The 26,513-nt window shown below is 34.0% G+C and overlaps 1 protein-coding gene across 4 annotated transcripts in view; it reads right to left on the bottom strand.

Annotated features, from left to right (window-relative positions):
* LOC135128070 (serine/threonine-protein phosphatase 4 regulatory subunit 1-like) overlaps positions 1-26,513 on the bottom strand; it is a 74,222-nt gene that overhangs the window by 42,612 nt on the left and 5,097 nt on the right. For 2 of the 4 annotated variants that reach the window (XM_064054887.1, XM_064054888.1), the window contains exon 3: positions 19,570-19,678. The exons of 1 other annotated variant lie outside the window; for it this stretch is intronic. In XM_064054887.1, coding sequence (XP_063910957.1) covers positions 19,570-19,678 — 109 coding nt within the window. Of the gene's footprint in view, positions 1-19,569; positions 19,679-21,061; positions 21,255-26,513 lie in introns of those variants that run through there. One more of the 4 variants, XM_064054889.1, reaches the window with a different exon arrangement.

Genomic DNA, 26,513 nt, shown 5'->3' with positions numbered 1-26,513 from the left:
ATACTGTAGCGTTTCTCATTAAATATTTTCTGAAACTAAATTCACCATCTAATTCGGCCACGTTTTTAACTATGAGTTTTTTTGTATGTTCACATCTGGTAATTGTTTAAATCTTGGTATCAATTTTGATGCATGGAAACTTTACAGTTCTTGGGTACGGCTGTCCTTCATTGAGACACAACACAGAATTTGGTTTAAGATATAAATCCATCACCTTTGGATAGTTAGTTTCAAGAGTAGTGCATTTATTGAATCAGCAATCGAGCATCATTTTTATTAAATTTAAAACTTTTTCCAGGTAAAAATAGTATCAAGCAGTAAGTTCGAATAAAACCTCAATCTGAAGGTTAGAATAAGAAAGAAGTCTTTTTATTCCATCAAGGAAATGAGAAACCCATAATCTGACACAAATGCTTATGCACTTACAACGTTGCGGCCCTAGATTCAAATTTATGTTAATCCTCAAATTAAGGAGCATTAAAACAATGACACTTTGAGCCACATTGATGCGATAGATCTATAAGAAACTTGAGATTTAACGATGAGCCAAGAACACTGGACTTTAGTTTGAAGATATGTAAAATCTTTCTTCTTTTTGTATGTATACTTGCTACTATTCAGTAAAACAGAGAAGTACAGAACTTTATTTTTTATCAATAATGTTTCTTCTTTCCAAACGGCGAAACATTGTTTGTAATTACATATTATGATGTAAAAATATGAAAATCATAAATAAACAATATTTGGAGTTAAATTTGAAACGGATTTTGAATTAAGATTGGAATTTACTTTGAGATGAAATGCGTTTAAATATAGCTGAATATTGCTGGACTGTGCTGGAAAAATTTATCTTTATGCATAGTTTGGTAGCCCTTTGCTTAGATCTTCGCAGAAGGAACGATGGAATGTGACGTGTCTACTTAAGAAAGAATTACACATCCCTGCGTCTCCGTTTCCTCGTCGGATGCCTCGAAGCAGTTACCTTGAGCACTGGTTTCACTGTTGACTACAATTTTCTCAATGAAAAGTGAGTTGGAACACATCACTTTACATTACATTTAAAGCATTTGCTAAGAGCTAAAAAATCGTAAAACTCTCTCTGAATAACTCCCTCACAAGTCGGGCGGAGTTTTCCTCATTCCAAGCAAATGACGTAAAAAAAAACAACTTATCAAATTTTTACGCGTTGTTAACTTAAAGCACCCATTTCATAACTACTTCCAGAAATTGTGAGACATAAAGTGTGAGTTTATCTTGCTTGTGGTATGTATCCAACCCTAAGTAAGCATCTGAAGACATGGCTCAAATGGACCAGTCTGTAGACACAAAATAGGCAGGACGCAGTTCTGAGAGCGGTCCTTCACATAGACATGATAAAGATTTAGGTGGAAATCGATAAGAAGTCAAGGGGGTTCAAGGTCTGTAGCGCCGCCTTCTGGCGTACGGCGTCGCTTGTGTACAATAAGAACCCCGTTATATAACAGAGAGCTCTGAACGCATTCAACTTGGGCGGCCCCTGGGTCAATGCCACCGATGCACTCGCCATTACCGCTCTTGGTGTTCATTCGTTGGTGACAGGGGACCCGTTAATTAATCTAATTGATATTACTGGGAATATCCTTTTGACCACGAGCCATTTTTGATGGCTCAATCAACGCTGTTCCTCAAATATCGCTGAAACGAACGACTATTGACATCTTTTGGAAACTGCACACGTCCAAACGCGATGGCGTAAATAATTACTAATACGTCACTTTGACGTGGAATGACCCATATGTGCGGTGTCTTGTCAGTCAGATAAAGCGATGTTGCTCAACGTTCATTCAATAAAAATCGCGCTATTCCTCTACTACCTCATTCATGAATCCGACAGATAAATTATTGTGCTCCCACTTATCTAGCGACTTTACACAAAATAAGCTCGTTATGGATTCCCCACCCCGAGGATCGGAGCCGACGACGTGAGACGTGAAAAGTATCATGCTGAAATCAGAACGGGCCTCCATTACAATCGGATGGTTACCGCCCTGTGATTAGAAGCCGAAGAATGTACCTTCACCGAACGAGTTTACCGCATATTATTACCTTCCTTACAACAAAGTATTCGTTTCAGAACGATAGTTAACCATGCAAATAATACTCAGACGTTGAGTAACTGCATGAAACACGGACGTATTAATTGAAAATAAAAAATTTAAAATCGAAGAAGTTATTTACAGACAACTTCGCTCGCCGTTGCACGGGTCTTTTGCGTAGTTGGTGGAATAAAAAGCAACTGTAGGATAATTAATTCACACGTAGTGGCATTTAAAAACATGCTTTTGAAATAATATTTACCAAACAAATTGTTAAACGGACATCAACGTTGCAGTGGGAATAAATTATTAATTTTGATATGTATAATAAGTATTACAGAAGATGTAATTTTGAATTTAAGAAAGTCCATTTCTGGTATTAGAAACAATCGTTTTTGTGATATATTTTAGTTCAGGCGAACGAAAAAGAGAAACCTCGGTTTTCGTATTCTACGACCCGTGAAACGCCAAACGTGAAACTAAACATTCGTCAAAATGAACCTTTTGTAATACCTTTCTCACCTATTACTCGAGAAGTAAAAAAACAAAGTTTCCCACAAACATCTCAATGGTTTACAAACAAATTACAAGTTGGAATAACAAACTGTTGTGATAATAACTTCAAAATAGGTATTTTTAAGTAAACAAGTGTCAATATCAGCATACTATACGCTTTCAATAAAAAAAGCATGTTGTGAAAACACAATCGTGTTTCGTCAGTGTTAACGTTTACTTCTAACTTCCTATCACTTAACCTTGATAACATTTTGAATACAATGTTCATTCATAAATCCAGTCGTTTAATTCTTCCATCTACGTGTGTCATCGTCGGTAAACAATCGTCTTGGGATGAGATGACAAAATCAATCTGACGAAAATTGGTTTTGATGGTAGGGTGCCGTGGTAGATAAATAAGTACGAACACCGCTCCACAAACAAGTACCTTGTAATTACAACCTTTTTCCGGCGGCTCGTTCTCATTCGAATAAAAAACATGATAATTCCAGTGTAATGAAATAAATAAAACTACCAGAGTATGCAGAAGGTTTGCTCGAGTTTACATGTGTGCAAAATCCTGTTCAGGTAGTATTGCGGATGGCGCGAGCTTGAAAACAGTTCAAAAGGGCGAGGGGAGCGGGCAGAATGTTTGTGTCCATCGAGAGGCCCGAGGGGCATTCCTCAATGGAAGGAATGTCCGGCGACCCCGCGAATGCACCGACCACAAGGACGCTGGTTCAAGGAGATACCGATGGAATGTTACACTTAGTGCGTGGTTATTGAACTGATGAACCCATTCTAACTCGGTGATCACAACAAATCCAACCCTAATATAAAAAACAAACAACTACTTTTTGCAGAAAGTTTACATGTTTTCTTGATAGGACGATTACGACATGGAAAAAAAACAAACAATGCTAGAAAAACAAATAATCACTGATATTTGAATAATAAGTACCTTTTTAAATGCTAACACTTGTAATTAGCATTCATAAAATATAACACCTGTGAGGTTGATCAATAAATTTATTGGATTTTCAATAATATCGGATTATCGTGTTCCATACATAACTGTAATGCTCCTAATTCCACGTTTTCTAATACGGTAAATTAGTATTACAAAAAATGGCAGTAAATGGTGCCTTCATTTTGTTTCTACAATTTGAGCAATTATCAACTTTCATCCTTGGGGACAACACAAAGTTGTACAAAATGTGTTTTCGACTTTAAACTGATTTTTAAACTTTACTCTAAATATTTTTAGGTTTAAATTAGATCAAGTCAAAATCTAATTCAAAACTGACTTTCAACCTAGAACAAAAATTTCGAATTTCTGTGACATCACCTGTGACCCTTACTCTCAATTTAGAAAAGAATCGAAAAATATCCAGATGCAACAAACAACGTGTCGAAGAATAAAAATAATTACTCCAAGTGAACTACTACATGAAGAGTAACTAATTAGCTCCGCCTCCGGCTAACTATAGCAAATTTTAAAGTATACTGAAAAAGCAGCCTCCAGATACGTGCTTTCTAATCTATAGGAACGGTAGGTTCATTGTTCAGGTTTTGAAAGAGTATTATTACGTGTTTGTTGTAAAATAACTAAACGAGAAAAGATCCTCTAAAAACATAAACATCTTATACATAGATGGAGTTGGAGCAATGTCTTATATATTCTGATTGGCTACAATCCATTGCACATGCGCAGTTTCTTAGAATATTAAAATTCTCAACGCCATTGAAACAAGTTGATAAACGTAAAATTTTAATTTTCCAAAAATGAGACGTATTCATGTTTTGAAAAGATGTGAAAAGATCCACAAGTTTTAACAAGCAGGTTTATGTTCCAGATGCTCGATAAAAAACGATCTTTAGCCAAACAAGAATGCCTATAGAAGTGGTAGTTTTACCTTATTTTGACACAAACAGATATGCAATAAATTGCTGTCATCCAGGCTGGAACAGTCGGTTACATTGATTCTAGTTGGTAGTTTCCATAAACGACGACGTAATGAACACTAGCAAGGATTCAAATTGCTTACAGCGAGAAAACGAAGTCTTGTCATCGAATAAAAAACGGTAAACTTTAAAGGAAGAAAGTAATTGTCTACGGCTGTACTTATTTATGGAATTTTTAATGTCTATTTCTTTTTTTAGACATTTGATGCCAGTAATATTATTAAAAACCCGTATCAATACGTTAAAAATGTTTAAACTCACAAAACTAGTTGCGTAAATTTATTCAGTAGAGAAGACCCTTTATTATCGGAACAAATATGGCGATATGTCGAACTTCTTACCTGCTGAATATTCTCATTTATTCTACGACAATGCTACCAAAAAATATTTTTTGTACTTCTGACCCGCATTACTTGTTCCTATTTTCAACACATAAAAAATATTAAAGCATTGTTTGCATTATGGGATAACGAAGTGACCTAAGAGATTTTATACAACGCTCAAATGTTCATATATTTCTATCACAGGTCGGTATGTGGCTCTTTTATCACTGATGATTTAAGAATTCCTGTAAAAGACAGACTTGCAATCTAATAATCTTGGAAAAAAAAAACACGTACACAGGCTATTCACAAAATGCTAGTTACGTCATGAAACCTCATTGTCATTTGACAAGATTTTGTTTTATTATATTTTGATTTTTATGTTACTGCTTAAATTATATTCACTATTTTGAAATCACAAAAACCGTAAAAGGTACATAGTAGACTGAATCAGGACCATTGACGCATGTTATTATATTGGTTTTTATATCCCTGTATATATATACAGAATGTTCAGAAAATGGCGCACCAACTCAATCATGATTGCATTCACAAGTCTAATTTAAAAAAAAAAAAAATTAAACAATTCTTTACGTCAATTTGACGTTCACTTACAAAAACAAAACATCGATTTAGATAAAAAAAACTGAAAATTTCCATATTAAACAATTTTTAAGGTTTTTTAATGTTATAAAATGAAGAAATTTATGGATAAAGACAAGATGTCTCCAAAATTATTTTCAATATTGAAAGTCCAATCGATTTCAGATACCCAACACAAAGTAGTGAATTAAAATGTTGTGAAATTTCGATAAAAAAGTTAAACTTTGAAAGCTTATATCTTTTACATTTGGACAAAATAATTAATTTTTTTTTCTGCTCTATATGGTCCTGAACAAGTGTCATAGACTTGGTGCGCCATTTTTTAAACATCCTGTATAAACAGATCTTACATATTACATGCTTTTAATTTTTTTACGGCTGCAGATATATTTTTCAAATCAGTGTGTTTGATAGATAGAACACACTGATTTTTTGAAAACACTTTAGTAAAACCAAAAACATAAACAATTATTTACAGAGAACTTCCCTCACCTCCAAAGCACAATCAAGTTGGAGCATATTTTTCAATAAAGGGTTATTTATGCGTTCTTTTACGTATTTTTTTAATAAATAGGTCATTTCGAAATAATGTTATACACTATATTACAAAAATTTCAAAAGATTTCCTTATGTAGGTTCTAAGGTAAACTATAACGTTTAGTTAATTTTTTAATATAATATGCTCAGGGGGTAAAAGCAAACGGTTGGTTCCGTACTTAATTTCGCAAGAAAATATTAGTTTTCATTAGCATTAACTTTATAATAACAGCCGCAGAACTGCACCACTGTTTCTCAACAGCAGCGAATGAAGAAATTTATTTACAGTTTCTGCAAGGTATAAACAAAACGGTTGGCTGACGTTAACATAACTTTGTAGTCAAGAGAGCTACGTCATCATGCATTTGTAACGAGCTCCGAGGTACGAACAAGCTGTAAATTGACTCTGCAATGAACAATCAGAGCAGAGTTGTCTGTAAATGTTGAACATCGACTGACATCAATCCTAAAGCAGCCGGTAAGATTCTCTGCAACATATTCGTGCAAAATATCCACGTCGAAGTGAGAAATAAGCAGGTTTTGTGTTTTGAATTTATTTATGGGAAGCACCGTTTTCAGAGGATTTATTTAAAACCAGCAAGGTTTAGCCAGCAAAAGAAAAACAAAAATTAAACCACAACTCAATACATTGAAATGCAAGAGTGAGTATCGAAATTCGTCACCTGGTGATGCACTTCTTGATCTCTCGACTGCTAATAACTTTCATGTTTTTCAAAGAAAGATTTATCAGAAAAACTTATCAACTGTGAATGAGGAAGCAGGGAGAAATTTTTGTAAGAAAGCTAAGAAGTTATAAATATTTTATCGTGAAAATGATCTATGTTGTATATGTTAACACAATTAGCGTACTGTACATATAAACGTATATATTTACAACTTTCCAGTTAATATACATAGATTTATTTATTTACAAGAAATGTATAAAGCAAATTGTACACACAAACGTATTTATGTTTTGTCTTTGCACTGCCATTAAAGATTGGTGTTTATTTTAATTTTAGTTTAATGCGACCGACTAGAAAACTGCTTTGTAAATTCTCCCCTTTTAAACAGACTTTACTTAATTGTTTAATAATCCCGCTATATTGCTTTTTAATTGTATTTCAATCTAAAATTTCTTTCACAGTCGAAGGACCGCTCCGAAACAGCCCAACTTTTTCTGCTTCAACCTACCTCGTACCTTTTATGGGTTTCAAGATCACAACAATAAGAAATGGTACCGACAGCACCCTGTACCATAGTGTTCCACGAAATTACCTGGTGCTTTCAGTTTCGGTGTAAACGCTGAAAATACTTCAGCAAAAGAAGAAAAAGCTGCACGAAGTTAACCAGCTACTACACGTTATCACTAAAAAAAGTAAAAACACATTCTGGAAAAACAAAAAGTCGTCCGTTATAATAAGAATGCACTGGCGCTTCATGCTACCAAGTAGAGAAACAAACAGTGTTGGTTCTTTTCACAAGAAGCCATCAGACCATTGTCGATGTTAGCGCCTCCGGTTGTTGTCGTTTTCGCTGAAGCCGGGATAAACGGGACGAGGGGTACGACACGGCGTGGGGCGAACACCGTGGGAAAGCATCACACCACACAACCTGATGATTTGTGTGTCGGCCTGCAGCTTACGAATTCCATTTGTCCGACGCGGTCGGTCGCTATCCTTTTCCGACTATAGAATCCTGTCTTTGATGAGACGAAATCGAGGTGTATGACGCAACGCCTACGATTTTCTTTTTGAATTTGTTGTGACGGGGCGCACGATCAATTTCGATTGCGACTTAATGGTGATGTGTGTATCACGCAGAAGATGTGGGTGATACTAGAGATAATTAGCTTGGGGATCTTTTACGGGTGTGGCGTCATTGATTCGCGATTGAAATCGTATACGGCACGGTGTAGCTTGTTTTCTTGAACTATTTTGTGCCCACGACATAGTAGAGACAAATAGGTGAAACTACGTGGTTTCAGTTAAAAACAAAACAAACAAAATCAGTGCGTAAAAAAAAACAAGAAGTTTTTATTCGGATCAGTTTCGTTTTGAAGGGACTTTTATGTCAAAAACGAAGACAAAACAAAAGACACAAATTTTCAAGAGGCCACACACCCACATTTAGTAAAGTTATGGATATTTACCACAATGACCATTTGTCAAATTGCAAAAAAAGATCTGTTAAGTGGTACTTAAATTTGAACATTTTAAACTCAAGATTAAAAATCCACAGAAAAATAACCGGATGTAGAATCGTTTTTGGATTTTTTTTATAAAAAAAAGTTACGAGAATTAAAAAACTATCTGAATAATTCTTTATCTTTTTGTAACACCTTATGGTATTGAAATAAAAAGAAAAAAGAATTCACGATTTGTGATAAAATAGTACTGGTATTGTAGGCCTCTTGCGATTATTAATGGTCCTGAAATTTGTAGGATGGGGGAAAGCGCTACAAAAGTTCCTAAAATTTCCCGGATTGACTACCCGGAGTACCATTTGACCCAATTAACTTTGCAAAGAACAAATTTAACTGGACTTAATACATGTTTAGAATAAAACAGAAATTTAGGGTTTTTTTTTTACCAAGGACTTAGAGTCGGTTTACAGAAGCTCAATTAAATATTTGATTGTGGCATTAGAGTACCACGTGACCGACTCTACACCAATCAGATGTCACTGAACGCCCCATTAAATGTTAAAATATTAAATAAACTGGCCCTTAATGTCCTATATTATGCCAAAATTATAAAATATGGACTTAGTTTTGGAAAAAAAAAAAACATCTTCACATATATTCCAAATCAAATATTTATCCTCATAGTTACAAGATTTTACACAGTAAAATTTGCATACATAAAATAACACAAACGATTGCAGAAAAGTTGCTGTCTAACCGCAAACCTTTCTTCTGTCTCCATCATAAAAAAACACAAACGTCCATTATGGTTAAAGAATGATCAATTCCGTCCCCACGAAACTATATTTCTGGTTCAAAACAACTTTACATGGGCAATTTGTGTAATTGTCTCTTACTTTGAAATTAATGTTTTTTTGTTTTAATTTGATTTTGATCTACATCAGGTTGGTGTTTCCGTGAAGTTCGTATCCATCCAAATCAAATCTGTCTAAATTTCTGTGATGATACTTTAATTTTCGCTCACAAATGCATTTCTTAGCCGTTTGTTTCACGTGATAACCGTGTCATTAAGTAATGTATCGTGTAATTCTAAAGGCATTATTACCTTGAGACAAGCATGGAAGAAGACTCATTCCAACGCAGATGAAAAACGGATTTGAAAAACGTCGGATATCGTATTGACGGATTTAATTTTACTACACAATACATCTGAACGGTTTATAAATTAAATACTGCAATCTTCCGTAACACAGTCAAATCTATTGGAGTTTACTGTCTTCCATCTGTTGAAAAAGCCTATATATAAAAATAATAAATAGAACATCGCATACTGTTGCCACAGTTGCGCATTTTAACACTTAATTTTAAAAATGACAAGTAAAGAATATGAAATTCGTTCTTAAATTTTGCGCAAAATTCCAAGTTCCCAACTAAGCATCTTGCGAAAATGTGCGAAACGTTTCAGCAACCGTCCAAAGATAATAGTAGAAGCTATATCAAAAATAATTATTATTCTTGACAAGAAAACAGTCTGGTATCACAAAAATTCAGTAGAAATTGCACCAAAAAAGACTATAATCGTTAAAACTTAGCCTAATTGAAAAATATTGGGCTCATATTAAGCACAAATTACTTACAAACTTTGAGTTAATGATTTTGTTACAAAATGTAGTAGGTGTGCACATTTAATTAGTAACGAATATATACAAAAATCAATAAAATCTAGTCTACATAGGTTAGTATAATGGTTTTATTTATTTGAATTATTGTTTCTGAGAATCCCATTTTTTGAGTAAAATATTTGTTTTGTGATTAAAAATAAATTTTTGTTTTTTACGATTAGTAATAATAGGAGATTGCACTGTGTTATTGTTTTATAGATCAGTCTGCTAAACGACAGACTAGTGTAACTGCGCCTTAACCATTTGTGTACAGCCTTAAAGTTTCTGTTTTGTATTTATAAATAACTGAGTATAGCTAATACAACTAATTGAACAAAACATTTTATATCATAGTCATTATTAGTAGCAGTGAAATATTTTATTCTAACGTAGAATATGTTGCACTGTTTGCCATTAGCACTTTTTTTTAAATCTATTATCTTATATGCATTCTACTATTTTATCGTGAATGTCACGAAATTCCCCATGAAAAACCATTATCAGTAGAATAATTTCCGCCCAAACGAAATTATGGCAAGTAATAAATTTGTCTTAATACAGAATTCAGAGCGGTTTTGTATGAAAGTAGATTTGTGATATCGTTAGTGTGCATGTAGTATTTAATATAACGTAGCGTTGAAAACTGATATTTGGTTAAATAAAAAGCAAAACATTTTGAGCTACGTCATGTTATTCTCAAACACGTCAATGGTGGAATATAAATGGGCATGAATAAGCTGTGACTTTTTGGAAATAGAAAATATGGGTCACTGAAAATTTCCAGACAGGAGGATTTTAAACACAGATGCTTTGAAGAAACCAAACCGGAACAAACTTCTACAATTATCAAAACAGTATGTCTACCACTTTTTATTTCAAACCCAATATTGATGACAAACTGAAGAAAAACCAAAACATGATAATCAAAAATACTACTTAATTATATAAAACAACTCCCCATAGGAAGTCAGATTTATTCAATATTGAAACGTGCCAGTTGTTGATAAAGCTATTCTGAAGTCTATAAAAATTATTCATAAAAACACGTTCTCTTTTAAATCATTGCAGACTTCCACGAAAACGTAAACATCAAGAAGATTCCACGGCATTCGCCGAAGATCAGACGAAAATACGAGCCCTTGTTTAAGAGCATCCCTGTATTTCGAGCTCAATTGACACATGCAGCAGAGGTCAATCAGCTTGTCGAAGACTTCTTTTATAAAAGTATCCCTTCCTAAATCGACGAGTGCCGCATCACGTTCTTTGGCCGCAGCGTGGATTGTTGTTGATGAAGAACAAGAGGAGCCGCCGAGAGGAGAATTATCTGGTTGCCGGTGGTGGCTGGTGCAACAGACCGCTTACGGACGGACGCCAGAGCTGCACAAGAAGGCAGGAGGAGGAGGCAAGAATTCCTGGAAGGACCGGACTGCATACATGTATGCATATCCCGCTGCAGCGGCAGACACTCCTTGGTCATTGCCGCGGCATCGGCTCGGCATGGCCTCAGCGGCCGCATTCTTGAACCCCGCACCGCACAACACCCGCAACGCCCTCATCTCAGACTACTGCGCAGTTACTACAAATACTATCGCTTTTCCCGCCATTGTGGTAGCCCGTCGTGTGGTGTTTGCTGTTCCTTTCATCAAAAGAAAAAGACAGAACGAAAGTACCGCACTGCTAACGATGGGCACGTTACCATAATTGAGGGTTTGCGGCTTTAGATGCTAACTTTTATATTTTAACCCCCGGTCTCGTTTTACCAAAAATAATGGTTTCTGTAACAAACGGTTTCTTACCTGTTTCGAAATATTTATGTTGTCTTGTAATTTTGGACGAATTATCGTGCATCTCGAAATTACTAAAATTGCATATAAATAGCCGAAATCAAGAATCAGGAAGCGACGGAGATTACAAAGCTGTGGGGAGTTACGGAAATTTACAGCCCCGAAGTAGACAACGAACATCCAGCCATTGACCGTCACCGGATGCGAATGCACCACATCACAACACTCACCAGTTAGAGACGAATGAGTCTAGCGTCTTGATTGTTATCACAGTGTCTGTACGACTAAAAACAACAAATGTCCAATTACTCGTACGGTTATGGTAAAAAGACTGAATGTCTTTTAGTATTTATATTCTAGATTTTGTTTTGAAAACTTGATATCCAATAATAAATACGATTTACACTTATAATGTAATACACTTGTAGGCAAGAACATGAATTCATAAGTAACGCTAAAAACAACTAATAATAAACACATCTTAAGTGCACATGTAACTAACTACAACCTAATACTAGTAGTCATTGTAATTCGATTACTTCGTAACTTATGTGCTTAACGCATCAACATCTGAATGGTTTAAAATTTAAATCAACTTATTGATACACCAAAAGAGTAAGTTCTACACCCGTTTGTGTAGTGGTATCATCTCCAAGTACATAACAAGCCATCATACAACAAATAACTTGGTATCAATTTTATAATTGACAGTCGTCTTTAAGTTACCTAAAAGTTCAAGATTTTGATTTTGACAGATTAAGTTAGAGTAGAATCCGGGAAATAGTGAACATTGACTTCCTACTTCCAAGTGTTCACTGGAAGCCCTCAATAAACTGTTCAAGATTATAACAGCGATGATTTACGACGCTTGTTTGCTTTTGGCTTGTCCGAAAGGATAAGCATTTTGCGAATGGGAAGTCTGTGGCCATTAAATATTAGAATAACAATAGTGGACCTAATAGTGTCTGATACAAGAAACCTTTGTTCCTTTCCGGCAAGTAACCAGAGAGGTCATTACAATATCCTACGCGATTTGGTTTATTGAGGGCTTCCAATAAACACTTTTGTTTACGGAGAGGCAATATTCACTATTTCGCGGACTCTATTTTAACATTAACTTTGAAGTTGATGATCAAGTGGTAAAATAAATTCATGTCAAAATTTCAATTTGCAAAAACTTGTGTTTTAATTAAGGTCGTTAAGAATTATATGTCTTATTTTTACATCAATTCTATAGAATTGAAGTGCGGGGAGATCTAGAATAATTTGAAATTAGAGAAATACTCTGATGGCTACGGTATAAATAGAATCCATTATTCGAAAATTCTCTGAATAATTCTTACGAGATTAAAATCAATCATTATCCTTCACAGAGCTAATTATTTAAATAAATTTTAAAGAGCTCCATAACCACATCACTTATTTCAGCAGAAACGATTGTTTTAACAAGTTGTTAAATTCACACTTCAAAACCGTTATCCCTGATTGCTATACGGCACAGTTTTGTAACTCTGCTTACCAACTGAGATAAGTAAACAGAAGTGGACACCATGGAGCAGATTCGTATAAAAAAAAGTTAAATATGAACCCTAAAATATTCACCAACAATTGCCTATTTAGTCATTACAGAATTGCATTAATGCATTACTTATCTAATCAGCACCTAACTGCAACTTGAATTGCTTGATATAATTTGACTAGAAATGTAAGAGTTGGTTCTAAAACTATACAAAAAACAGAGGTAAAGTAAAACAATATAAAACAATCAATTGTTAGTAAACTACAAAGAAATTTAAATTTGTGTAACTTGACTACAGTTTCGAATATAAAAAAGAACACGAAAAGATTTTAAGACGTTGCCTTAACGCAATGATAAGCAACCATGTCTGCTGTTAGGACTCATAGGATAGGTACACAATATATACGTATACAAAAAAAGTGACCTGCATCAGATCAGCTATGGAAAACAAGTCAGTTTTTGGATGGTTCAGAAGCGCAATTGTTGTAAAATTATTAAGTACTTTGATATACAACTTACAATGCTTATGCTATGTCATTTGTATTAAATTTTGGAAACTTTTGTCAATATCAGCTTGTCTAGGTAATCTACTTCGATGCTTTTTTGAGAATTTAGTAAAGCTCATTCTACCGACCTTCATTATAAACAAGTTTTTTAACCAGTGATCTTGCTTTAAGATTTCAAAACTTAAAACTGAAAATTGCACCTAAATTTAGCAAGCTTTTGTGAAATTGATTTTAAATGTCAAAATAACGACTGTTAATAAAACTTGAATGGAAAAGTAAAACAGAATTCTTTTCGTTGTGTCATTCTCTTGTGTTCAAAGCCATGCGCCACTCAAGACAATCTCTTCATCCTAAATTACACCTATTTTGTCATTATACAGTCATTATTTTCACCTACTGCGGAAAAAGTGTATATAATTTTCCTAAACCGATATTTCTTCTAGGATTAAATAATACTGAAAGTGGTGTAAGATGTAAAGGAAACAGTGCCTTCCTGCTTCAGTTAAATGCCCCTGTGTGTAGATAATTTGACTGTTTAGTCAAAATGAGCAGTAAAATAATGTAAACGCAACAAAAAAAAAGCTCAATCAATGTTGCATCTTTAGCGTTATAACTTAAAGCACTAAAAACTCTTGAATATGCGTCTTAATCTTGACAGAATTGCAACTATATTCAATTGCAGACGAATTCAAATGTGTATTCGTTTGTAAGGAATATAAAACTCCAATTCAGTTCATTCGGCATCTTAAGTTGAAGTCTACATTCTCAGTTAACAATACATTTTTATGTGTGTAACGTACGTAATATGTATGGACAGTACTTAAATTACAAAACTACATCTGGTTTTTCATGTTACGAAGATTCAGAATTTCTTAAAAGCTACGGTGTATTTTTCTACAAAATATTGAAAAAGCACATCACAATTTCAGCTGCTTTATCAAATTGCCAACAACTCAGTACACAATTCTTTGCAATGTTGCACCAGTATCTTTAACTAGGCCACCATTTGGAATAGCTTTTTTTAGAAAAAAAAGAGATCCTTACTTAATAAATTAAATTATTTATTAGTTACTGATCTGTTCTCGTTAACACCTTATCACAAAAAGTATATTCGTTACTTAATATATCGTTGTATAAAAAAAATGTGAAACCTACAAGCATATTACATAGTAACTTCTTTAAATTTGTCAAAAATCTGGATTCTTTACAACACAATCTCGTAACGAACAAAGACATTCACTGTATAAAAAATATACTAAAATAAAATAACATATTATTAGAAAAACAGTTTTTCAGACTGTCACCTACACTTAATTTAAGTGTTTAAATTCATAATTTAAGAAAAAACCTACTCCACGATTTTTTTTAGTATCTTTACCAAACTCGTAGATGTGGGTAGTGGTTTCATTCTTTAAAATTTCTAATAATAAATAATAATTTATGTTGTTTACGTATAAACTGTTTCTCAGAATGGTGCACTTGCAGTGATGCTTTTATGGTGCTAGTTGTTATCTGATACAGACATTTGGACCAGATTTTGAAATCCATAATAAAACACCCACAATATTCACGACAATGAAGTCTCTAGACAGATACAGACGCGTACATTGCGTAGGAGGGAGCGCCTTTCTATTTATAATTTTGTTATGACTGAGCCCCCCTGCGAACATTTAAAGTTATATTTAACATAATACTGTCACCTACTGCTGAAAAAAGCGAAAAGAAAAAATCGTTTCCTGCACTTCAAAGAACTGCACGTTGACGTGCCTAAGATAAAAAATTGTCACAGGATATTTTGCGAAGACACAGTTATAACAGTGATTACAAAGAAAAGAGCTATTTAAATGTCCGAATGCTGTAGTTCTCCTATAAAACTAATGTAATAATTGAAACGATTAAAAGCCGAACTACGAAATTCCGTTTATGTACACAGTTATTTCGGTATTATAGGTTTCAAAAGCTCATGATTAGTAAATCTACGGCAACTGTTCATGAACGTACACCCGATTATTCCTATTATACCTTAATATATTTTCCCTCATTCATCAACTCGTTTACCGTTCAAGTCATGAAACAAATGTGAACATTTCTGCAGCTTGCACATCTTGACGAAATAAATCGGTCGGGGATGGTTTATTTTTGGTGTTAAAATGTGCAGCATCTGCGCGTGCTAAGGATATGCCATTATTCAGCAAAGGAAGAGGCACGTACCAAGATCGAAAATTCCTCGACAGGCATACGTATGCAACACCTGCCCAACTAAGCAATGATTTGAATTAAATAAAAGAACTGCATATAACCAGGAAAGGCACCACCTGCCTACATGAAATCAAAGACAGCTGTCGTTCGTACCGCCACAAGACACTGATCAAAATCAAATTTTTTTGCTTCATTATTTCTTTCGCAATTTTTTACCACTTCATTAAGCAGATTCAACACTTCAGTGACTTCTAGCCGTTACCAATTATTCTTTCATCGATGTGATACTGCCATCAATAATATTAAACACTTAAATATATTTAAAATTTAAATATGATTTGTAATAATTTATGTGGGCTGATTGTTGCTCCAAGTTCGATACTTCTTTATTAAGGTCTATGGTTCAGATTATGATGTTTAGCAAATATGTACTCAGAATAGGTAAAACATCTATAACCACTGACATCTCGATAAGAGTTAAAGTGAAATATAGTCAAAAAAAAAAAAAAACCGAACTATCAAAGCGATTTAATTACGTCCAGGGCCCAACATGTGCCACGCTGTAATTATCGATAACTTAGACATAATGGAAACAAATGAAGGAGCAAGGCACGTGACCGGAAGCACAGTCATGATTACACAGACCACCTGGCGGAGCTGCGTTTCTAAAATATATGTTTAAACAAGAATCTCTTTTAGTGGACAGGAAGATCGCCTCCGTTTTTTGGAAGTCTTCAAAGCAACAGCCGAGACTGACGAGTTTTTACTGTCGCTCAAAACGAACAAACATTCAGAAAATACAATCACATCGTGGACTTAAAATTATAAAATAGGCAATTAACGTCCAATCTATGGCTGCACTTAACGAAGTATGCATCAACCTTGGTTGAATGCAGGAAGGCCGCGCGGGGGCGCCAGATGCGCGCCAGCTGCTGGATGGCACGAGCCAGCAGCTGCTGATGAGACCCTCTCCTATATCTAATCTTTTGCCCGTGTTATGTGCCAGTAAAATGATGACCATCTAACACCTTCCTTCATCAACTCACTTAAGTTATAAGCTTTGCAGCGAAAGTTGTTACGAAGGAGCCTTAATGAAGTTTTAAGAGCTTAAATGTGGCAGAGTTAGATAAACTTTTGTGATTTTACTTACTCTAAACCAAAAAATGTTCGAGTAACCTTAATACTGTACGCTTCATCGGTTCTTAAATATCTTATGAAGTGGCCTTGTTAACGTCGGGGTAATAGTAGAAATCATACGTATCTTTACTATTTACTACCGCCCTTGCTCTATTAATTATTACTGAAAGATTTATTGATACCTGTGGAGCTTTTTGCGCACATAAAAAACGTTGAAATTAACCTCCCTTTTAAAGTGTGACAAAACCGGAAGGGTGCAGACCGAAGAAGATAGGAAGGGTAAAAAGACTGCTGTGGTAAAACTGCATCGCGTGCAAGCTGTTGGACGGGGTTGAGGTTCAACCACACCTGCTTGTAGCAGATGTGCACGTCTACATCCTAAGGTCCCGTCTGTATTCAAACCAATATTTCAAGTTACATTAGATGCCATCTTTATTTCCATTTCGGTACTTGGCAGCTCTTACCAATTGCAGTAACATTCACACACAATAATACGTCACAATCTCGCGTCCAAAACAAACAGTTGGCAAAAATTTTATATTTAACAGAAATAAAAGCTTTTGCAATCTTGAGACTTATTCCTTATGATTGCTGATTTCTTCCATAGCTCAAACAGTCAACAACAACTCCCGACATCTTTGAAAACATACTATTGGTCATTCCATGGACATAGCCCGAAGGCAGGTAACTCCCACCCATGACAAAAAGCTGCCGATAATGCTTCCGACTCGACAACAATTGGCAACAGCGACCGCGCAAAATCCCTTTTTTTTTTGAAAAAAAAAAAGAAAAAAATTCACAACGCTTCTACGGTATCTCAACTTGATCACATCCGCTACTGAACGCGAGAAAAACGCGCCGCAGTTTTTTGGAACAGCTTATAGTAATGAAAATATGTCGCTGGCCTCGTTTTTCGCAGGATGAAAACACCTCATCTCTATAATGGTCCAGACGGCGAACATTGCATAACCTAGACGATGGTGCGAATGTGAGGATGAACTATTTCGGTTCGATGGGAGGGTATATTTAGAGAGAAATCTCGGACAGCAGCAGCAATCGACGCGCGGTCATCGCACTTTCGAGGAGAAGGGGTTGACCTAGTCGGACGATGGGGTGCACGGCTCAGGTCAAGGGGTAAAGGTCGTTGTCCTGCTGCCATCCCCTGCTCAAAAATAAATCCCATCGACTCCACATACGCACAACGCAAAACCCGAATGTCTACACTCGCCGGGAAGACGCGACAGGTTTTACTGTCCTCGGAAACGGCTAATTAGTGTTCGGAGGTTCTTCGGTTGGGCGAAGCGACATTTTTCGGATGAACAAACTTTTGAACATCATGACTACATACACATTAACTTCAATTAGACGTAACACTAAATTAAGTGCAGTTCAAATGGTTCGACTTGTGGCGGGCCCTTCGCAAAATCTTGCGAACATGCGCAAATACCCTTCCTCGATACGGGAGTTACGGAAAAGCTTTACGTTGCACATGCTTTATGTATAACGCAGATTTGAACCAGGAACAACGGATAGAGAAAACAATTTTGTGGATTACTCTTTTATGTCGACTGACATTCCGAGTGAAATCAGGGCCCATATTTACGTCTCTATGAAGAATTTGATACGTGTAACACTTTCGTCTTGGGAAAAAAATTCTGGTCCCTTGACATTTAAAATCTTATGCACATCTCACGCGATTGTTGTTTTTTATGTCTGCATGGGTACAGTAAAGTGCTAGACGTTCCAAATTCAAGTTGTCCCGGTTATTCCTGGCGCCGGCAATTCTAATCCAACGCCAACTCCGCACATATCAGAAAGATGTGCCAAATCTCCCGCCTCAAGTTCTGACTAACGACTAAATAATTCCTTATTACGAAGATAGATCGATAAGACAAATTGATTCACTAAATGTAAATTCGCTTCACATCAATGAACACGGATGTTTGAAAAATTCGTAGCCTGATACAGAAATCGTGCTTAAACAAGTCCCCTTTTTGTGACTATTAAAATTCTTCATAAAACTGGCCGAAAATTTCAAGTTTGTGTCTCAAATTCCTATATGGCAATAAATCCTTACAAATTATAAGTTGTTAAATATCTTTAGAAAAATGCATTTTATGCCAGTTTTCTCAGTGACAATAACAATATTTCGAAGAATCGTAACAACTGCAGCTATAAAAATGTGAGGCGACGTCAAAATCCTCAAATCTTAAATTTATAAAATGCGTTTATATTTCCAACAAAACTTAAAACCAAGATGGATACTTGTAGAGCGTTGTTGTGTCATATGGTAATAAAATAATAGACAGCGCTCTTCAGACGCGGTCTCGTGAGAATAAAAGATCTAGTTCACAACGGCAAAGGTTCAACTGAAGCTAATGTTAATAACAGTACTTTTTTTAAGATAATCATAAGCGATTATCTCTCAAAGGGCCAGATCTACAATGTGATAATTGTTACACTAAATTACGGCATCGCAAACATCTGTTTACAAATAATGCAGCAGTACCGACACAAATAAGACCAATAAAGCTGAGTCTCTAATGGTTTTTGTAATATTTCAGTCGGTCTAAGAATTTTTCAAACACCCCCGTATATCAATAAATAAAAATAACTTACCGATCGTAGACATTTCCAGACTGGGCGTACTTTTGAACTTGGGACAATGGAGGTAAAATGTCGTCATCTGTGGAACTACCCGAAGAACAATCTCCTTGTTCGAATACACCTGGTCAGAAAGAATTTTGTGACTTTTGCAGTATGCACTCATGCGTTTGATACTTTAACAATGGTAAGGGTGAAGTACCAACTGCCACCACACATTTGTTCATTAAAAACTCAACAAAATCTGTGTTCAAAATTTTTAAGTTAATTTGATGCAAGATGTATTTCAAAAGGACAATAATCAAATTCACAATAATGTTTAGCAGATGAAAATGAATTATCTCCTGACAAAGCAATGAACAACTCTAAAACAGCTGCATACATTACAGTTTATTGTAGTAAATTTTGCACTGTTTTTAATATATTTATTTCCATATGCTACGTGGATTGTGAAAGAAAAGTAACTGTTTAATGAATGAAGTTGATTACAAAGAATTTTCACAAGCAATGAATGAATGATGCATTTGATTTTAAATGTGGTTTTTCCAATTATCGGTCGCCAATATTCCAATTACATCAAAACTACGCTCCCACTTCGGAAAAGTTTATTTTCCTGCAAAACTCCAAAAGGAATGTAAATTAAACACTTTTTTTGCAAGCAAAATCTATAAAAATTCACATGTAGCTAGAGGAAGGTTTGGTATTTTCACAAAAAATAGAATAGATGTCTTCTGACTTCATTTTGTCGCTATGCAAAACGGTTCCAGATCAGATTCAGAAACAAATGTTATGATTTGAACTAGTATAAAAGCTCCATGTTTCTAGTTTTTGTGATTTTATTTTATTAAAAAAACTGCAAAACTTTTAGAATAAGCATGACTTATGTGACGAATAAAATTTGTAACACTTTTAAGGTACGTCTTTTTTATTGAGTATTTGAGTATTTTTAACATACATTAAAAAAACACTACATATAACAAATCTCGTTGTAGTCACTTCATTGCGTATTTCCTTATTTCTGATATATTTGCACTAATGCAAGATACGATTTATGGTAATTATATGAAGTTCCAATTTAAATGTCCGTTCCAAGTAAAATGCAAATGATTTGGTAATAATTTAGCTATTTTAAATTTAAGAATCAAATAAAATACAATGAAAAAGAATAATTTTTTACCACTACAAAATACACAATCATGTGCTTCATCAAATTTAAAACAATCTGGAGAAAACCAAAAGAAAATCTACTGATAGTAAATTATCATTGCCATCCAACAACAATAAATGCAAATGTCATGCACTCGGTCGGTAGAAAAGCACAACTTTTTCGTAAATCGATAAATCTTAATCATTAAAAAATCCAACAAGCGAAAAACTACGCAACACAAAACAAATCATTAAGGCAAAATCATCGTTAATTTGTGCCTGCAACAAGCAAATTAACAACAGATAGACCATCGATCATCGTCACCTAAATCAAATTATTAGCAAAAAACAGGGTGCGGACCTGACAGGTTCTATACATCTCTTCCACGTGAAGAACATGATGGTGGCGTAAAATCCCAATAATTACGCACCACGCGCGCACTACATCATCGAGATCGTCCACGATGGGCAAGAATCGGCCCATGATCGAAATCGCACACGAATAAAAAACGGACGTATGCTGTCAAAGTTGCCGGCCGCCGCCAGGACATCGCCCGCCAAGGAAAGAGTTTTACGGAGATCAGTCGGGTGGAGACGGCTGGTTCAGTGCGTCACCGAACGTCGTGGGGGCGCCACCGATCGGTTTAGCGACCGATCCGATCAATATGAGCGTGCGTACGGGCGTGGTGAACACTTCAAAATCCACCAACATGGAAAAGCCGCACACCAAGAAGGAGCGTACCTGACGTTTTGCCCCGTTTGTGCACCATTCCCTTTTCGCTTTTGCCCCCGCCTTGTTGCGTGTCTCATTTCGAGACATTTGCATAACGCATACGAACAAAAATCAACCACGTTGACGAATAAAAATGGCGGCCGTACTGCAGGTCGCCGAACGATCTGCAAAATTTTGATTCAAATGCCCGGATATTAAGCAAAACTAATGTTTAAAGGCGATATTTATTCGACAATGCGCAAATAAATTGCACGTCTAAAATTTTTGCAAAACCGATGTCAGGTCAAAGTCATTTTGGCTGTTTTTCTTCCGTTTTAGAATGCAAGATAGAACGGTTTTTAAACTTGTATTTTGTGAGCTTTTTTGCACAAAATCGGAAATATCTGTCTAATTTGTATTGTTTTAGTATTTTACATCTTAAATTTGATCACAGAAAGTTTGGTATTTTATTGATGGACTGTACTTCCCTATTACACTTTTTTGGTCTCTTGAAAAGGAAAATTAAGGCTAAAATTTGGTTGTTTTTTTCTTAATCTTCTACACTATCAACAGGTAGGTTCTTGCAATATATTTAATGCTATATATTTCGAAAAATTGCAAAACATGTGTGCAATTCTCAAGAAAAACTAAGTATTTTTTAAAAGTAATACAACAAAAAAATAGCAAAACCCAACAGGTAGGCACCACGTTTTTCCTGAGGTAGTTGTAATTATTATTATTAGAAACTTTAACTAAAATCTAACGATCATAATCACTGCAAAAGAATGTTTCGTCTTCTGTTAAGTAGAAAAAATTTGCAAATCCTTGATAAAATATAATCCATTAACAAAACTGAGACGCTAATATAAATTTTAGTATCAAAAAAATTTTAATTTTTAGAATCTGCAGCAACTGCTGAAAAAGCTCCAACATCTTAGCAAGCTTTTTAAGATCATGGTTAACAAAGTTGGGACATTTACGCCTGCTTAACGTTCTTTAATATAACACTGCTCCAAGACACAATGCAATAAAAAAAAGTGAGATGAGCATGGTCTTTTCTTTTACTTTTTTTACAGGGATGCGAAGTCTTCAACGTCCCAAACGTTTTCGTGATTTTTAAGTAAAACGAAATGAGAATGTCCTATTTTTCATTAAATTTTCTCAAAATATGTGATTGCATTTGTTATTACTTCTCTATACATTATATAATGTTGTATCTCATACAAATTATATTTTTTTGTTAAGCCAAAAGGTAGGTTGAACATTATGTTTTATGAGACTTACAACCGATAAAAAAAATCTGTTGCTTCACTTCTCTCAAACTGATTTACTTATATGTTATTGGTACATAGAAGTGTACAGCAAAAGAATAGTAGTTTAAAGTTAGCTCGCAAAAAATATAGAATACAAAAATTTTCGGTGGTGATGTATTCATTTTATATTATTAGTTAAACCAAACAAATGCAAAAGGTGAAATTTCTCAAATACAAGTATCAAATTAGATCTCGTTTTTAGTTTAAAATTAGAGAAGTATTTGACTAAAACTAAATCCTGAGAATAGATTCCACTGTAATTTGGTAAAAACAGTCCACTTTACACCGAGTGCTTTTTTAATTTATTTAAATGATATAAAGATATCCTTTAAAGGCATTATTATTTTGTAACTTGATGTCAATTCTCTAGGAATATCGGCATCATTAATTGAATAACTTGTGACACTGTTTAGAAGGTAAAGAACTATAAATTTACGTTTCAAAATCTGAATCTTGAATAATCACATTTTCTAAAATGTTTTCTTCATAAATAGTGACGCTGTTTGCAAAGGTTCAGTTTAAATTTTCTGCCTCCTGAAGAAATACAAATATTTTAATTAACTTGTAACAATAGCCGCAGAACCAGCAACACCTTTACCCTATCGGACAAAAATAGGTGGTATAATTAATGAGTTAGAAATAAGTATTTAATATGAATAAGTATTTTATGGTTAGTTAACTTTTGGTTAAAGTTAACTTGTACTAAACACACGTCACTAACGTTTCTTCATGTCTGTAAGCTAATTAGTACTAGTTAGCTTTTATTTAAATGAAATCGAAACAGGAGTTGGAGTTACGTTTGATCAAACTACTGCTGGTCGAATTTTATCAATTTCGTTGTTTAAACCGCAAAGCCAGAATTTTCCTTACCAACAATCAATTCTGCGTGCATGTTAAAGGATAATCTTTAATAAAGATTCGTTTAATTCTACGTAAGAATAAATATTTTAATTTTAATACATGTAAATATTATCATGACGTTACTGTTTTAGGAATTTTAGGAAATTTGAATAAAAAAAAGTGGAATGTTTCTGAGAAAACTGAAAACATCTAAATCGGTTTATAAATGTATTATTCTTGAGCATGCTCTCTCTCAGTTAAAAAAAGTTTTGTTGCTAGTATCCTCCAAACACTAAAACAACATTTTTTCAAATATTTTAAACAAATTCAATTTTTTAAATAATATTTTTTTAGGATAACCTCTACAATTACATGTTAAAATGCAAATAGGGGTGGATTAGTAGACCACAGGCAAAGGAGTAATGTATAGTTTTGATGCGTAGAGTATCGTACCAATAACAACAGTACTGTTTCCTGAATTTCGGGAAAATACCAATTTTTGATCAATAAAATAATTTAGTTCATTCACTGACTTTTTGAGAAATCCTCTATCAACAATTCTAAGATGCAAAAATATACAAGTAAAACAGATAACGCTGCAATTGAAAGTATATTTTTTAACATTTAATTAGTTCAACTTTCTGAGTGGGATGAATACATAGATTAATCGATGTTTCGTAATAATGAAATCAAATTTAGTGTTTCCAAAACTTTTATGAATGTTCATCATGTAGTTTCTAAGAAAAAATGTATATTTCATTGTACAAATTGTATTTATTTAACGACAACAGATTAAAAATATGGATATGATTTCACTACAGAAAAATGACCAATAAACTGCACAATAATCAGTCCCTTGTTTATGTTGGAAGGGAGTCCACTCGATGTGCAAAACAAAAACGAAGACGTTTTATAACATTTTAAAAAACTGTGTAAGAAAGGGCGTTTTCGACGACTTAAGGTTCTTTGCTTGCCACTTCAAACAGTAGACAGATATTCTTTTCCCTTTGACATTATTGTTTTCATATTGCCCAATTAAATACATTAACATTCGTTTCTTACTTTTGTAAAAATCGTTTTCGTGCATTTTACTTTTGATATAAAATTTTAGTTTTATATTTAATTCTGTTGTCTAAAACTTCATTCTAAAACTAGCTCAGTACTTAAAGCTACCGGATTGAAGTCTGCTGAATTATTAAGATTATGTTTTAGATACAGAGAAAAATAAACATCTTCAGCCTTGTCAAGAATATAAAGTACTTTGTTTAAACAAATCATTACTCTACTGTATTGGTTAATCAAAGTTTACAATTTTGTAAAAATGTTTGTAGAAAATAATTTCTTAAATTATAATTTATATTTTAATCTACATATAACCAAATGTACAACATTAAAATCATGCTTAAAAAAATTCCTGATTACTATAAAATTAAAACGGCATTCGTATACTTCGAAGTCCAACAGAGGAACTCCATCTTGCTAACAATGTAGACCTTCCGACAGACGAATATATTTAACAATTGCCCTTTTATCTCACAATATAACTTCACAACCTTTTTACAACTATAGAACGTACTTTATGACATGGCTTGCAAGCAACTCAAATTCTGCAGGTACTTCAGTCTCTGACACCAAAAATTACTACAGGTTGTCTTTGAAAACTTTGTTTATATAACAAAGGAAATAAAATACTTACGTGATTCACTTACAACTTCAAAATTTTATAAATACTGCTGAAAACGCATTTAATCTATGTAATCAGTAATCATCTATTAACAATTAGTGGCAAGACACATTTTCACACAATTAAATGAATTTTTATCAAAATTAAGTTTGTTAATGAAAATTATATAGGTAACGATAAATAAGTGCGTCACAACTTTGTTCCAACATTTTCCAAACAGTTTATCTCATGGTATTAATTTGAGAAAAAAATTGTTTTATTAAGTTATTACAACCATATTTTGAACAAAACATTTCTCACGGTGATTTTAATTTAAACTAATTTATTTCTATTGTTACAGCCGCCTGGACAATCATTACAAGAAAGTGTGACAATTGAAATCAGTGTTTAAAATATTTTTCCAACGTAGGTAGATAACGTGTATTAACATTATGAATTATTATTTTATTATTAAGATAAAAATGGCATTTTTTCGTGATAAGAATTACATGCAAGATCATCATAAGAACATACAATTCATCTAAAACTATTTCGTTGATTAACAAAATTTGTTTACTCTTTTTTTCGCTAAAGCAAAAATTTTAAAAATAATTGGTAAAATAGCTGTATTTTACGTTTACGTGTAAATATTTTATTGATATAAGTAAATAGTATTAAGACAATTCAACTCTCAGTTGGTTCTCAAAATTTTCAGTTTATTTTGGAGTGATTCGTCTCAATTATACTGAGTGTCTCAGGTTTTATAATTATTGTTATAAAATATTGGCAAATGAATTCCCGTCCTATACTAGGTTCAGCACCTTTTATTTTTTAAATGAAAGAAAGTTGAGGAAAATATTGTAACAGTTATTTTAACAAATGACACTAGCTCTCGCGAACACTTTCAGCTTTTAAAAAACAAAATTTTCATTTATTTATTTCTGTTTTACTACGAATTTTCTTTATTTTTAAATCGAACCACATTCGAAAGTACACTTGCGATATTAAGTGAAAACGAATGCAGACAACAAACAAAAATCATGGTATTATTTATCAACACATTCCGTCATGTTTCCCACATACTGACCGCGTGAACAAAAAACCAAACAAGATGATTTCAATAGAATTTTTAAGTGATAATTTTAACATACCCGATTTTGATTTTTTTTACATAATAAATCGCAAACGATAGCAATTTCCACACACGACTATTTATTACAAATGAAGAGTCATGATTACAGACGTATAACGTTTACAGAAACAATATACCAGCTATTTCAGTAAT

The sequence above is a fragment of the Zophobas morio genome, unplaced genomic scaffold (assembly GCF_036711695.1).
Source record: "Zophobas morio isolate AGI-343-1 ecotype UQ-CSIRO unplaced genomic scaffold, CSIRO_AGI_Zmor_V1 ptg000012l, whole genome shotgun sequence".
Taxonomy (NCBI): domain Eukaryota; kingdom Metazoa; phylum Arthropoda; class Insecta; order Coleoptera; family Tenebrionidae; genus Zophobas; species Zophobas morio.
Note: the sequence above shows the minus strand (reverse complement) of the source record. Positions and strands in the feature narration are given on the sequence as shown.